General features: G+C 37.8%; 1 protein-coding gene across 12 annotated transcripts in view; it reads left to right on the top strand.

Moving 5' to 3' along the window:
* camk2d2 (calcium/calmodulin-dependent protein kinase (CaM kinase) II delta 2) overlaps positions 1 to 16,707 on the top strand; it is a 45,813-nt gene that overhangs the window by 21,846 nt on the left and 7,260 nt on the right. For 5 of the 12 annotated variants that reach the window (XM_008417209.3, XM_017305016.2, XM_081608950.1 and 2 more), the window contains exons 3-14: positions 415 to 474; positions 1,628 to 1,682; positions 2,670 to 2,735; positions 3,448 to 3,520; positions 5,834 to 5,936; positions 6,935 to 7,018; positions 7,257 to 7,351; positions 9,132 to 9,254; positions 9,360 to 9,443; positions 9,690 to 9,732; positions 11,674 to 11,714; positions 15,648 to 15,707. In XM_008417209.3, coding sequence (XP_008415431.1) covers positions 415 to 474; positions 1,628 to 1,682; positions 2,670 to 2,735; positions 3,448 to 3,520; positions 5,834 to 5,936; positions 6,935 to 7,018; positions 7,257 to 7,351; positions 9,132 to 9,254; positions 9,360 to 9,443; positions 9,690 to 9,732; positions 11,674 to 11,714; positions 15,648 to 15,707 — 887 coding nt within the window. The remainder of the gene's footprint in view (positions 1 to 414; positions 475 to 1,627; positions 1,683 to 2,669; positions 2,736 to 3,447; positions 3,521 to 5,833; positions 5,937 to 6,934; positions 7,019 to 7,256; positions 7,352 to 9,131; positions 9,255 to 9,359; positions 9,444 to 9,689; positions 9,733 to 11,673; positions 11,715 to 15,647; positions 15,708 to 16,707) is intronic. The other 7 variants (XM_008417223.3, XM_081608964.1, XM_017305022.2 and 4 more) reach the window with 3 other exon arrangements.

Genomic DNA, 16,707 nt, shown 5'->3' on the forward strand with positions numbered 1-16,707 from the left:
AAAAACAACCTTGACACACTTACATTACCTGTCATTTTGGGTATATTTCACTTTTTCTTCTCAGCTATTTGTCAACTTACACACCAGAGGTCATTTCGAGCTTACTGTGCCCCTTGACTGTGCTGTTATGTTTCTGTGTGTGGCATGTAACCAAGCACATATCAGGTCACATTATTTCTGTCAAGCCTCTCAGTTCTGGTAAGCAAAAGAGCAAGCTGATGCAAAGCCAGCACGCGCAGACGGACTCAACATAAACACGCTGACAGTGACATTAACACTGTCCTGTGTCCTCCATCGAGGCAAACATGAGCTGGAGCCAGCTTCATGTTGGATCATTTATGCAGCCAATCACCATGGAGCATGAGAAATACTGTTAATGTCTGTGTGTTTGTGTCTCCTCTGCTTTTCTTTTAGATCACCAAAAGCTGGAGAGGGAGGCAAGGATTTGTCGTTTACTAAAGCACCCGAATATCGGTGAGTGCTAAGAAACACCAGGACGCACCCGTTTTGTCCCCAGGTCTCTTGCGATATCTACAATGGCTGTTCATCTTCGAGGCACAGTTGCACAGTCCACTTTTATTTTGTTTAAAATAAAAGTGGAGAGTGAATTTGTGTGGGCGGATTGGTCTGTGTGTTTGAGTATCTAATGATATTGTGCCTGGGCAATCTTCTAGAAAGATTTAAGGAACCTCCAGCTAAAAACCACTGACCTTTTTTATTCCTCAATCCTCACTTCACTACTGATGGAACCTGCATCTCTCTTCTTATGTTTTGTTTCTTTATTATCACATTGAGCTCAATATTTCTGAAAATTTAGATTCGTTTTATTGAGACATATGCAACTATCATTGCAGACAGTTTAAAACAGTTTAAAGCTTCAGTAGTTGGCTTATAAACATGTATTTGTTAAAACTATGTCCTCATGGTATCATATGAGGCAGATAATCTGAGAAAATGTTTTAACTCCTCTGCCTCCTCGCTGTGGTTCTATAGCTATCTGCAGAAATACAACCAATCACAGCCAGAAAAAGGGCCAAAAGCTTGTCAATCAGGCTCACGTAGACGCTACTTACACTTTCTTCCTTGCGTCCTGCTGTGCAACATCGCCTGTGAGGAGATTAAGCTTGTCCAAGTTGCAGCACAGTTTCAGCAATCTGACAAGCTTGAGCTTGTCAGTTTGCTCAAGAGCACCTCCCAAAACAGTGCTCACACCCTGATTATACCCTCCCAAAACGGTTCTCACACCCTTCTTTGGGAGGGTGTGAGCAGCATGTATAGAGGCTTGATTCACAGTTCTGACATCCTCCTCCTGGCTTTGATTGGTTATTTATGACTGGGAGCAATGATTTCTGCAGGTGGCAGTAGGACCACTGGATGGAGTTCAATTTTTTGAGGGATTATCATTCTCTTTATACGGTCAGGACAATGACAATTTTAACAAATATATAAAAACTTCTTTACATAAAAGTTACCTACTGCAGCTTTAACTGAAAACTCTTCCTAAATTTAGAAAAGTCCTTTTCCCAAACAGCTCCACATTTGATACTGGGTTTGGTGCTTTTCTTTCTTTATCACTGTTTGATTTCCTACGTGAGCTGACTATGTTTTTGTGAAATCTCCTCCACAGTAAGACTCCATGACAGCATATCAGAAGAGGGTTTCCACTATCTGGTGTTTGATCTGTGAGTAATGGACTCCTCCTGCCTATCTGTTCACACACCCACCAGCACAGTCCCATTTTGCACCTTTCGTTGCTTGAATGAGATTAAACAGTACTTCAGAGATGCCGTTAGAGATTCTGCTATTTCTAAACATCCTGAGATTAAACAAATCGGTTCCTGCCAAATGGCCCAAAGGTTTTCATACAGCATAGAATAAACTTGTCAGACTTGTTTCTGCCGTAATTACAGATTCATGTCTTTCTTTTTTACAAAACACAGAGGTTGCAAAGAACAACCTTAATTCCGCCTAAGTGTTTATTGGAGGAAGCCTATGCTGATTATGATACTGTTTTTTACAACAAAACGTTTTTATTTATTTATTTTTGTTAAGAATAATTTTACTTGTGATGAAAGTTAGAAAATTTTTTTAGACAACTGTACAACTGTGGACTTGCATAAGTATTTGTATCCAACATCTTAATGGGTGTTTGAAAGTGCAGGATATTCGGAGGATAAAAGCTCAAAGGTTTGCCCATGTTAAATTGAGGAATTGCAAAGAGATCCTTCTTTTCATTATTTTATTTTATCACCAGATGTCAAGTTATAATACCATGTTACTAATAAACAGAAAAAGAAGCTGACCTGAATATCTAAGCAGCAAATTTTTAGCTTTAATAAATACATAAAACATGATAAATCAGGCAGCAGCAGCTGGCCTTCCTTTGGTGACTGTTTCGACCTCACACAGCAACAATGACCTGCTGCTGGTAACTTTAGCACAAAGCCAATATGTTTACTTTATACATATGAGACTTTAATCAATCGGGACACTTTTAATCTCCTCTTACTACTTCTGAGAAACTGTGCTGCCTGCTCGTGTTTAACTTTAGCTACAAGTACTATGCGTGCCAAATAAGTACAAATAAGGGACAAGTAAACGCTCTCCGTCAGTTTGTAACGAGAAGGACGAGATCACGACAAACTCATGTTGTCACTGTGTCCCTGCAGGGTGACAGGCGGAGAGCTGTTTGAGGACATCGTAGCCAGGGAGTACTACAGTGAAGCTGATGCCAGGTAGCACCCACATCCCCCAAACACACACACACACACACACACGCACACGCACACGCACACACACACACACACACACACACACACACACACACACACACACACACACACACACACACACACACACACACACACACACACACACACACGCGCGCGCATACACACATGCTTTCCAACAGACACACTCTGCTGAGCATAGCAATCATAATGCATCTTTGTCTGCTACAGTAGAGAATATTGTGTGTGTATGAAGCCGTATTTGTGTGTTCACATATGGCCGTCTCAGAGGTATGGTACAGCTGCCTTCTCTCTGAGGCATCTTTGAGTTATTTATACAAATGATTAATGACACAAAGCCTGCAGTATTAATCATGACCAACCTAGCTTATAGTGCCAGCTCTGTGCTGGAAGATGGCCTCCCCAGAGAAATGCACAGAAAGAGTGTGCTTGTGTTTTGTCTTAGCTTTCTTGCCATACAGGTCATGTGGCTTTGGCCTTATAATGTGGTTTCATAGACTGAATGTGATGTGCCAGGTCTTCTTGTCATTTGACCTGTCTTCAATCAGGTAAACTGTATGAGGAAAAAGCAGTTTTATGAAATTATCTTTTCACTCTCCACTCTTCATCACTTTCCCTCCTCTTGTAACTCCCTACCTCCATCTCTCTCTGTGGTTTATCCCTACATTCACAATTCTTTTCATCTCTCTTTCCTCAGCCACTGCATACAGCAGATCCTGGAGAGTGTCCATCACTGCCATGTTAATGGGATTGTTCACAGGGATTTGAAGGTTTGTATGACCAAAGACATTGCTGCAAACTCAGACAATATGAAGCAGGGGACAAGATTTAGAAAGTCCTGTATTTTTGCTAGACATGCATCATTTTGGGCTCTATTTCCAATTTGATGGTTTTTCTAAAGCTTTAAACTCGCTGCTATTGTTTTAGCCAATTGCTGTGCCTCCTTAAGAACTACAAGGCATGACCTTTTGAAAGCATCATTCAGGATACTTTCTTCCCGAACCTCCCTAGCTAAGTAGATTAGGGGTTGCACAACATGTTGCTTGTAATATATTTGACAATTAAAGTTTTTTTTATGGCAAAGAGGTGGTGAGGTGACCAAGTCATTGAGAAATTGCATCCAGGTTGTTTCTGTGCCAAAACAGGAGATGTTGGCCAGAAGTCACTTGTCCAGTAAAATCTTGTTGCCGAGGTGGAAATAATAACTTTTTTAGTAGCTGGATGCTGGAGTAGTCATCATTTGTTCTCTGCTTGCTATGAACCCTAGGCAGAAAGTCAGTGACACTTTTTAATATTTTGTTCACTCATCGCAAGTCATGTTACCACACCATTCACCTTTATAATCACATATAGCAAGGTTTCCTAATATCATTCATCCCTTAAGCAAATCATTATTAACATATCATAACAGATGTTGGGAACAGAGCAGTGGCTGTAAAATATATATTTGATTTATCTGGTTCAGTTTTAATCAGTCTAGTTATTTTATATTTTAGACCTCAGATGATAAAAGGCAATATAGACTAATTGAAAAACTGAAAATAAGCTATTTTGTTTAGCTGAGACAGCAAACCTTGAAGCATATGGTTGTGGATTTTGCACAAAATGAGTAAAAGTTCATACCTTGTCATAGTCTCTCTTTTTTGTTCTGAGTACCTAAAATACCTCCACCTATGTTTGGGGCTTCCTCAAAATTTTGTAACCAAGTGTTGTTCAGCTAAAGACATCTTTGGTAGCCAGGCCTGTCAATCCAACAGGGTAACAACTCCAGAACATCCTTTTGCACTTCAAAATAAGAGTCTCAAACCAGTGGTCTATGCCACAGGATTTGATTACACATTTATTTCTTACATCTGTTTCCCTGGAGAGCTTCTTCACTTGCCAGCATTGTCTTCCCCAAAATGTGTTGTTATAAGAATGACCCTGCTGTGCTTAGACATTTTTAAGTTTCAGGTGGTCCAATCACCAGTCAGGGTCAATCAAGCTTACATTTGAAAGTTTGTGCTTTTCCATTTGCTACCATTTCTTCCTCTTGTTCCTAATGCCAAGGTCAAGAATTGTCTTCTTGCTGAAAACTGATATTCTCTTGAGCATTGTCATTGGATTTTTTTTCCTAATGATTGTCTGCAACTGTGTTGCACAGTATTGATGGGAACAGAAGTAATCAAGGATCAGCATAATTAAAAGTAGGATGTGATGACAATTAGATCTAGGGGGAAAGAAAACTCAAAAGTTATTAACACTTGTAAGATTTTAAATTTGTTGAATTTGTTGGGAAAGATGTCCTTTGCTGAAATGGTGAAGCTTACACGTGCCTCATAATATCAAGATTTCCTTCACTGTCATGTAAGTCTGTGTGTTGATGTGAGTGTCTGTGCCCGGTGAGCTGTATGTCTGCCATAAACCGCCAGCTTTGCAGGCTGTCTGTGTTTGGAGTCTGTAAATGTTAACAAATGCATTATTCATTAGAGCACACTGTCTCACTACCTTAGGTTAGCAAAGACCTTTCTGCTCCACTGTATGTGTGCAAGGGTGTGTTTTTGAGAAAATGCGTGTGTGCGCACGCATACTGTGGGCTCATAAAAATCTTTGATTCTACTAAACTGTGCCAGTCTCCAACGTGTTTGTAGTTATATATATATATATATGTGGCTGAGTCATGTTTTTACGCCTCTTGTTACCCCACTCCTTCCCCTGTATCTCTTTCCTCGCTGTGGGCTTTGCTCCCACTCATGGATTTTATCAGTATATTTGTGGCATTATAGAAAGAACACTCGTTCTTCACCAAGCCTCTCTTTCTTAATCCATGAGGCTCAGGAGACAAGTCCATAGTCCCAGCACACAAAATGTCCGTAGTCACCTTGAGAGTCAGTCCTGTGCACGTTTTGTGTCTCTGTCATCTGTGTGACAGAAAGGGAGTTGCCTCAGACACTGATTTAAGAGCAGTTTAGTGTCACTAAGACCTAATAGCTTTGATTAGGTGTTGGTTTGGCTAATCTGATTTTAGATCTGTGTCTGTGGGCAGCATGATCCCTGAGCGTCTGACCTCTCACCTCTAACCTGTTTGACTCCGCCCCCCCCAGCCTGAGAACCTTCTGTTGGCCAGTAAGCTGAAGGGGGCGGCGGTCAAGTTGGCTGACTTTGGGCTGGCTATCGAGGTACAGGGGGACCAACAGGCATGGTTTGGTGAGTATCCATTCATCTGTTTCTCCACTTTTAGTTGAGGCATATATTGTTAATCATTTTTTCTTTACTTTAATAGTTCACAAAACTCCCCAAGTTACTAACAAGCCAGACTCTGAAACAGGATAAGGGTTTAAGTTCATGGGAAACAACTCAGTGTCAGATAAAGATAGAGGTGTGGACATGAGACAAGGATTTGGTCTCGAGTTCATTTTACAACTCACAAAACCAAATCTTGTGATTTGTCCTGGACTTGTGCTCCAAAGACTCAAGACTTGATCAAGACTCAAAGCCAGAGACTGGTTTCACAAACATTTTTTATCTCCTGTCATCAGGAGCAAAAGTGATGCTGCATGTAAGCCACAGACTACAGCTCTGACAAAGATATGCATATTCTGCTGTGAAAGGGGGCATTTAGTTTATTACCCAGTGAAATTTGCAGAATATGAGCTAATAATTGGTAATAGTTGGCAACTGTAGCTGTGTTAAAATGAATTTTATCAAACTGAAGTGAGCTGAGTGATAAATGCTTCCCTGTCATTCTGTATCATTACAAAAAAGAACTTGCACCGAATCTTATTTAATTGCTGCGAAATTAGTCTCTTTGCAAAAGTTAATTAAAACAAAAGCATTTCCTGCAATATGCATTTCTTATTCGCTCACTCTGTCATGGCACTAGATGTATTTTAAAATGGGTTCTGGGGAAGTCTAAATTCAGAGCCTGTTGTCCCTTGTGTAAGAACACATCCAACCTCAGTTTCCCAAGATTCCAAACCCACTTCACCAAATGAGCCGTGCTGCATATTCAATTCAGTGTCATCCAGCTAAAACAACACAGCAGCCAAAGTAAGCTTTCCACAGCAGATGTGTTTCATCACAGTCCAGTTCAACACAATGTGAATAAACAAATCATTCTCATGAAGCTTTCCAAAGCAAATACGAATTATACTTAATATATCACCCCTTCTGCATCTCCCCCTCTCTACTTTTAAACTCTGCAGGTTTTGCCGGCACCCCTGGGTACTTATCCCCAGAGGTCCTGAGGAAAGACCCTTATGGGAAACCAGTTGATATGTGGGCCTGTGGTAAACAAGTTTCAGATGTTTTCACTGTTACATGTTGAATACAGTTGAGGATTTAGCTAAATCATTGCCAGTGGCTTTCTGTTGTAATGCAGCTCTACAGCTTCATATTTTTTCCAGATGTTGTTGCAGTGTAAATTGTGTTTGTATAATTTTTTGAATCAATACTGACTGCTATGTCTGCAGGCATCCTGTTGCCTTTTTGTTTATTTATATTTATTTACAAGTGATCTCTTTTTAGGTGTGATTTTGTACATCCTCCTTGTGGGTTACCCTCCTTTTTGGGATGAAGATCAACATCGCCTCTACCAACAAATCAAGGCAGGGGCCTATGATGTGAGTGTCCACAAATATATATATACCTTACATGAAAATACAACGTAAACACCAATTATTTGTAGACATTTCTTTGGACATACTGATGTTCTCATCATACACATTCGAGATTCAAAAAAGGTTTTTGCAAGTTAAAACAATATTTGAGAGGTAATGTCACACAGGTAAGATTAAAATGACTTTGCTGCAATATTCAGAACCTCAAAGCAAATAAACACTATGTTTACAGATGACAGAACATCTTAAAAAAAATTTGTATGTATCATGCATAATATCATCATCATCAAAAAAAAACAACAAAAATAAAAAAACATTTGTGCCTGTTTTGTAAATTGTTTATCAGATTTATGTTCTTGGCAGTCACATGTCCTATATCACACATTGCCAGATTCACCATCAGACAACTCCCATTCATCTTCTATTTCTGTTTTTGCTGTTAGCAAGTAATAAAACCTGAAAATATTACAGAAATGCAGCACATTAAAACTACATTGCAGTTCTTATTAAAAGTATACTGAGAATGAGCCTCTACTGGGGTGAAATCCAGATATTTGTCAAATCAAAATGTCTTCTGATAAAATATCCACCAAATAAAATCTACTCTGTTACTTTAGTCAGGGAGAGAGGTTAAAAATATCAGTGTCTCGGAGGTTATCGTCAAGCTCCCTCCCACACTTTGCCTTTCTTTCGAAGCTTTCCGAAAGGTAACATTATCCAAGGTGAACTGATTTGCAGGACTGATCATGTGGGCACAGCTCCACGTTAGCTTTTAGTTTTACTTGCTAAATCTTGAGCCAGGCTGCAAGACGGTTCGGTTGTTAGCCCTGTTGCCTTTCAGCAAGGAGGTTCTGGGTTCAAGTAGAACCAGGGCTTTTCTTAATTTTCTTGCTGAGCATACGGGGTTCTCTCCAGGTCCTTCTGCTTTAACAGATGAAAAATAGCCTTTTTACTAACTCTGTTGCATTTACAGAAAGTTAATTATTGTTCATTGTCCCTATGTCTACACCCTTCAAGTTCCTGAGATAAAAACACTCATATAAGATCAAAGTCACAAAGAAACATTACTCATTAACATACGCAACAAAGGCAACATATTTCTTCTTTTGATGATCTACAAGTTCTGTTTTTCTTTTTTACTGGGTTAGTTTACCAGACAGAACGTAGGAATAGGAATTGATTATACTAAACAGCTGCATGCTGCCTCTGAGCTTGTGATTGATAGCTCAAACAGTGGGTGGTACTTCTCATGAAGTGTGATTACAAATCTTTCCCGCTCACAGGAATGACATAGTTGGAGGAATTTACTGTCATTTCTGACAGATGCTTTAAAGAAAATGAAGTGCGGTGGCCCAGAAATGACCCTTGGTTTACTCAGGAACTGAGATGGATGAATTTAGGTATTTCCAACACTCAGAGAGTGTTGGAAATCCCAGCTCTCACTGAGTTGTTGATTTTAGTTGTTGTAATTCTTTAGAAAAAAAGAATTACAATCTGAATATCTTATCTAAATAAGATAAAATATATTATTCAGATCAAAGCTTTAAAATGTAAAAACGTTGATAGTTTGCTATTGGTGCATGTTCATTGTGGTTTTTGTATATAAACAGATCATTGTGTTTATATACAGTACTGGTACCAGATCGTCACATAAAGCGACTTAGTCAAAGAAACAAGTTCTCCATCTCATCTAGATCTTTCTATGGTTTCAAAAGTGTCAAAAATAAATAATTTTTTGTGTTTGATACAAGAGCTTTGAACACTCCTGTGTTTATATTTGCAGTTTCCATCCCCAGAGTGGGACACTGTAACTCCAGAGGCCAAAGATCTCATTAACAAGATGCTAACTATCAACCCCAGTAAGCGCATCACCGCTGCAGAGGCTCTCAAACACCCCTGGATCTGCGTATGTTTCAAGAAAACATAGATGAATAATTATACAGACCTTGATTCAGTTTTGTTATTGTCCGTACCCTTTTCTAACTCTATACGTTCTCCCTCCTCCTTGCAGCAACGGTCCACCGTAGCCTCCATGATGCACAGGCAGGAGACTGTGGAGTGCCTGAAGAAATTTAATGCAAGGAGGAAACTCAAGGTGATACTGCAGTCAAACAATTGGTGATGTTTCTATTTGTGCTGGGTAATTCATCTGCCCATTCCTCCCCAGCCTCTCCCAAGATATCTCACAGTAACCTCAGAATGATGATGTGTCTCCAAATCCCTAATGCCGCACTGCTGCTGAGCATTTCTCTTCTTGCTGAAACCTCCTAATCAATCTTCCTTCCTATCTTCTTTTTTGACCATTGCCATTTCCTCCTTCTGTCCTCTTCTATAACTGCAGGGAGCAATCTTGACCACTTTGCTGGTCACAAGAAACTTCTCAGGTATGTTTTTCTCAGCCTGGTGCCCCATGACTGGTTTCTGAATTGTATCTTGGACATTAAACATATTGGCTGGTTGTTAGAGAAAGTTGGCCTTTTACACTGATGGTGGGAATTTTTCTATAAAAACTGCATTTGGTATTGATTGACTTCAATGCATGCTGGAGTTGGAATTTAATATGTTTCAGTATGGAGCAAGGATGATTTTTAGAGCAAATGGGCCAGTGGTAAACAGATTCATCTCACTTTATCTCTCCAGCTGTTGCTCAGTCACTCTTCTGCTTTTTCATATTCTCTCTTGCATGTATTTCTTTTGACCCGTCACTAATATTCTGGGTTTTGTTGGCCCACTTTCACTTTCCACTTTTTACAGTAAATTGCATCAACACATTTGTGTCTCTCTTTATATTCACAATTTTCCTCCCTTTTTCAATTTTTATTTCCGTTTCTGTGTTTGGATTGTGGTATCCATTTGAGGTAAGATGTTTGGGATGATGAGGAAATGTGTGGGGATGGATCCAACCAATTTATTTATTTTATTTTTTTATCTTAAGGCTCTCCTTCTGTCCTAACAGCCTGTGAAGCATGCAAGGAGACAATTTCTTTCTTTCTTTTTTTTTTTTTTTGCATTTCTTCTTTTAACAAAACCAGTATTGCACCATGAAAATTTAAAAAGAGGTACTTTACAAAGAATAGTGTATGGCATGCATTTTAAAATGCTAGTAATAGTTAAGAACAAAGTATAAACAAAATAATATTTAAAGCAGAGAGATGGTAATGAATAGAAATGCACCTGTCAGAGACTTGTTGCCAGTTTATGATCATTAGCTTTGTAAATATCTGACCTGCTGATACAGATTTTTAAATAAGTCTGATTCCTCTTAGATGGCTATAATTCATATAAAAAAAACACTAAAATATTTTTTAGTGTTCCTGCAGTGGGTGTGTACTGATTTGTAGTGTTTTAGTAATAGTTTAGAACAAACAACATTTGACTATGAAGTTGACATTTTTAGCTGATAGCGACTAGCATTATTTGAAAGATTAGCACCATTAACATAACTAGCTAAAGAGATAAGTACCTATTTTCTCTTCAAAATGTGAACTCTTACCATAACTCAGATATCCCCAAATAGCTAAAATTGGCATGTTCCTTAACAGAGAGAAGTTGAGGAGCTGAAAAGAATAAAACAGAAATTTGATGAATGTTGCAAAAGTATGCTAACTGCTAAAGCTCTGTTTGGTTCTATATGTTAATTTGATAGAAGTCCAGTTTCAAGAAGCTTCTTTACATTTCCCCAAAGGTTAAAAAGAATGCACTTAAAATCGCAAAGCAGCTAAATGACCAGCACTCTCAAAAGTTTAGTTCTCCATAGCAGACTGTTGTGCTTCCAATAGTTTTTCTTTATAATATGTACTTCTTCAGTATTGCTGTCACTGCAATCTGATTACCCTTTGAAATTATGTGGTATCTAAATGGAAAAATACAGGATTTTTTTCCCCGCTTTACAATAAGCCAGTCACCAGTCAGGGTCTATCAAGCTCATTTGTCTAATTCCTATTTCCAGCCAATGTCTTGGTGCATCTATAGTGATAAACTTTTGGGGTTCTGGTGCATGTGTATGTCACTTTAAGAATGTAAGTCTTTTACCGATATGTTAATTCATCTTTTCACCTGAACTATATTCACTCAGCTACAACCTTCCCTGCAGTCCCTTATTTATGAATGAATCTCTAGTAGGATAACTGCCTTGCATAAGTGATAATGGTATAAGAACCATTTGTAGTATAACTTTATAGTTCTTGCACTTGTATTTGCACATGTAAATTAAAGCTAAGCACTGATGGTCAAATATGCCTGCTGCATGTTAGTGAGGCCTCAGGCACAGGACTATGTTTATGAATCCTCATTCTGAACTTTTCTTTCTTTCTTGGCACATGCAGCAGCCAAAAGTTTGCTCAACAAAAAACCAGACGGCGTTAAGGTGAGTTGAAGAGGCCTGCGGCCCTTTTCCTTCCCTTTGCATTGTTTTGAATGGAATGTTGAATTGTGCCTGGGCCTTATGGTGTTAATTATGCATTATGCACTTGATTACAAAACTATGGGACAGTCAGTATAAGCTATGAAAAATGCTTGTTTTTAAGGCTGGTTGTAGAGCCCATACAGTATTTAAGTTTAGTCCACTTAATTGTCTATTTATTTTCTCCTATGTATGTTTCCTAAATTTACTATGTTGCATGTGTTTGGTAGTCCTTATAATACAAAGTATAGCACCTCTAGTGGTCTGTTGGTTTATTTTTTATTCAACATCAGACATGGTAATATATTTGCTGACATCATTGCAAGCTTTATTAGTTTCTTAAGAGACTCCAGCTAATAATTCTGTCTGTATTTTTATTATTCAAATAGCTGTTCATTTTAGATTGGAGTTCTCTGTTTATGCTTTGAAGCTGGGTCACTGTTTGGCACTTCAGTTGTCATCACACTACTTCTTAATATGTGTACTGATTAATCTAAAGCCACTTTTTTTGTCTAAAAATCATTAAATGAAGCTCATTTTGGGATATATAATATTCTACATCACATCTGGTGTCGGTTTTAGTAATGTGTCCTTGTTAAATGAATTTGGAGCTGGATGAAGGGCGCAAAATCTACAATGGGTTACTGTCTTGCATATTTAGTTATTGAGCATCGCCGGGTGAAAGTTGAAAAGTCTGTGCACATTTTAAGTGTTTAACAGTTTACAGTATGAGCTGAATTAATCTGAAAATAGCATAGGCTGAGCTGGTTTGCTGCTGGAGCTACTTCAAATGTTTGGCATTCTGAGATTACCAAATCTTTATGGTTCCACACAGAACATGTGCATAGCATAGCATGAGATCAAATGATTTTAATTATCAGGTCATTGCTGCCACATCTGCATTATATCTATATAAACAATACTGTGTATTGTATGTTTTGAATCTCTATGTTGGCTATTATGCCACTGATTTCTTTGTTCATAAAAAATCATGGTGCCCTTGCTGATCTGGAGATCAAATTACAAATGCTACAGTATTAAGTGTAAGTGTTGGGACCATTTTACTTTAAAAGGACATATGCTCTTCATTCTACAGGACAGACACACAGTAGTGCGATGGAGTATTAACACATAAAGGTTATTACGGTACAACATTTCTCCCCAGGATGTCTTAAGTTTTTTTTTTCTTTAAGGGCAAAATCCACCTTCACACTAATTGTAAGAGGAAATTATGCCTGCACCTGTATTGTAGTCTGGAAAATATTAAAAACACACCAAACGTAAAAAAAGAAAATCTTCAGCAAAGTTTTGTTTCCCAGATGAAGAGTTGATTCTCCCCTCTTTTTGAATATGTTCAGAATACATACTAACATTCCCTTGCGAGGTGTGTTGTTAAAGCTGGTAAAAAGGGTAAAAATATCTCATTTCAATAATAATGTTTCCAAAGAGGAAAAAAAAAATCTGGTTACATTGTGTGATTCTTGGTGCTTACAGCTTTAGCTGAACAACATAAAACACATTATGCGCCACCAGAACGTGCAGAAGTAATGTTTGAGAAAATGCTAAATACAATCTATATTTCAGTTATGTAGATTGTATTTATTTAATCTAGCCAACATTAGATTAAATAATGTAAGGTTTTATTTTGTGTATGACCAGGATGGTCTTTTACATGTGGCAATTTTAGCTATTTGTAAATTAAACTTTTCGATTAATGTCTGAAACACAATTTTAATTAGGTTAATACTCTGCCATTTTGACACTTTGTATTTCAGATATTTACCTGTACAGATGTGTTTCTGTATTTGGTAGTCATTATCCTGTGATCTGATGCAACTTGACAAATGGCTGACATTTCATATGAATATGAAAAATATGAAAATATTCTTTTTCCATTGAAATCCATCCATATTTCTCTAAATGTCAGACATTGCATATCTTTCTAAAAACCCATTTGTTTGACCTCAAGTTTATATGTGGTGGGATACACTCTTGGAAGATCATCATCTGACGTCCCCAGGAAATTTGCAAATAACTTGTCTTTCAGCTGTAGAAAGGCAGCTTGAGGTTCTTTGGAACTGTTTTTATTCCCAAACAAATATACAGGAATAAATGCTTCATTGGAAATCCTGAAATCCATCCTTCTTTGGGAAAACATTAGTGATGAACGCTTGATTTTTGCAGACCAATTCTACAGTTCTCAGTACTCAAGTTCATTTTGCCCAGCAAAACATGCTTGAAATGTAGTTGTTTTTTTCTTTGCATTTCTTTGGCATTTTATTCAGATTTTATTCATAAAATAAAATAATATTAGCCCTGTAGTATGTTTTTATTCATTTGATGTGATGTTTCCATATTTTAGGAAATGTTAAATATCAATATTGAATATCCTCCAAAATATTTCCTGACACATCAATTTTTAGACATGAAAGTTCATTTCAACTGTATGTTGGTCAAAAACGTCTACAGTATTGAATCTACCACAAGTCAGTATGCTGTATTCTGAAGAAAAGACAAAAATAGATCTCCTCAACACCCAGATGTTTATGAGAAAATTCTGCAAGTACTCATGTTTTTTATTTTATTTTACTTTTTACATGAAATGGCTAAGGGCTTAAGGAGAATTGAGTCATTATTATCACCCAGTAGTTGTCATCCATTGTCCTTTTCATTGACTATTATCAAGCAGTTGTGTCTGTGGAATGATGACAGACTAAAATTTACCACCTAAAATGTACTTCTTTTCCCTCGCACATATTTGACTCCAATCTAAAACCTTTCTCCGAGTTTAAATATCTGGAGTGGGCTAAAGATCCACATTTAACATGTGTATAACATTGTATTGATGGTTATGTTTAACTGGGCAGCTTGAAGAAGATATTTTTTTTTTATTTAAATTTGTGCAGTACTTAGAAAAAAAACTAAAAATGAAAGCATATGTTTTTCAGTGACGGACTTTTATAAAACATTTTAGTTCATTGTTAATATGATTGCGAAATGTTAAATTTTCCTTAATGAAGCATGGGTGAGATAAGAAGTGGTAAACTTATTATTTTTTTCTTAGTTATATATGCAAGTTTTCTGTTTTGTCCTACTTGTTGCTTTTTTTAAAATGAATTAATGAATTAATAAATACTAAATACGATAGAGTGAGAATAAATCAACTTGTTTTTTGGCCTTTCACAATCCCAGATTTACAAAGAAAGTTCTTAGATTGCAACACAATTTGTTTTAGCAGTACTCCCATACCAGTCAGTTTAGCTGACTTATTTTACTGTTAACATCTGATGTGTAATTTTACTCTATTTGACCCACTCCTCCTTTCCAATACTCTATTAGGTGCTGTGCTCTATTTTCCTTGAAAATCAGAACTTGTATCTTGGAATCATGTCCTACCCAGATTACAGTGTTCATTTTAAAGCATAAAAAACCTTTGGGATTTACTAACTACTGTGCTTAATGATCATTTCTAATCACTATAAGGGAAATAGAAAGCTATGTTTGCAGATTTTACACATCCACTCGTGGCAACAGGTTCACGGAGTGCAGCACATTAAACTCATGGAATCTTCATTATTGTCATTTTGCAGGGCTGCAGGTTTAGTCAAAGCAAAATCTTATCCATGCCAGTGGTTGGTTGTCAGACATCTCAAAACATGAGAATACAACCTTGCTAGGTTGTTTTTGTTGAGCTGTGTATCTGACCGCCTAACATGATGAAAACATGATGAAGTCATGAATTTAAGGTATAGTCTGTATGATTAATGTAACAGTAGGGTGTGACATGTTTTGGGGTAGAGGAGCTGGGTTTGTCTCTTCAAAATGGCTGGAAGATATGGTGTGCTAGTTCAAAAAGTGCGTACATGTGTCATGTCCCCTCTACACTACCCCCTGCAGGTCAACAACAAAGCCAACACAGTGACCAGTCCTAAAGACACTGGCCCTGCCTCTGCACTGGTATATACACTCATCAGTCTCATCAACATCCACACCTTTTTTTATATTTATTTATTTATTTTTTTTTTTACTAAAAGGTGTAAAGCTCATTCTGCAGATTGGAGGAGGTACAGGTTCACAATCTATGTTGCTTGATCTCTACACAGCTCGACTAGATTAAAATTCTTAACGGGGCAGAAATATTGACAAATTCAAGGGTAGTAAATATGAGATGAAACAGCAGTCATGCCAAGTAGCCAGTTTCTCCTGAATTATAAAGTATGCTAAATAATTTGAGTGGACAGCATGTCCAGAATCTCTGACACAACAAGCCATGAAAGGTGAAAGCTGTTCACATTGACATATTTTTCACTTATATTGATTGGCAGAGCATGCATGTTGTGTATAGACCTTATTTGGTCTGAAACTGAGATGTGTTTTAGCAATAATCCATTAGACATACCGTCCTAAATTTCTAATTAGGGCGACCTTTACCTCAAGTCTCCAGCCAATCCCTCTTCTCCGTGTCCCCACATTATTCCCTCATTCCGTTCTCCAGCTAACTTCCATGTCTCTTTACTCCTACCAGTTGTGCATATACAACTAGAATCCACATCTGCATTACTGAGGATTTGTTCCTGACATAGTTTGCCTGTGCATGGCTGTGAGGAGTATGATGGATATTTGCTCCTTGGCCGTCTGTTTAGTGGCTTTTGCGTAGTGTCTGCTTATAAGCTTTCTGTGTCTGGCCATGTGACCAGCGCTTTGCATGACGTGAAAGATTTTCTCTTCCCTCATTCGTTGACGGTTTGATTACGCATGTACATGAGGCACATGACATTGGTCTTTTTTTTTCTTTCTCTCTATCCTCCTGTCTGTCTTCATTATCAAGCACACACAGAACACACTCGCACAACTACAGTAAAAGCTGCTGATGTATCTGGGTGAGTGATTAGAGGGACTGAAGGGGTCATCAGGATCTATTCTGCAGAAGCCCAGACATCTGATTACTCCTGCCAGA

The sequence above is a fragment of the Poecilia reticulata genome, chromosome 1 (genome assembly GCF_904066995.2).
Source record: "Poecilia reticulata chromosome 1, P_reticulata-male-v2, whole genome shotgun sequence".
NCBI lineage: Eukaryota > Metazoa > Chordata > Actinopteri > Cyprinodontiformes > Poeciliidae > Poecilia > Poecilia reticulata.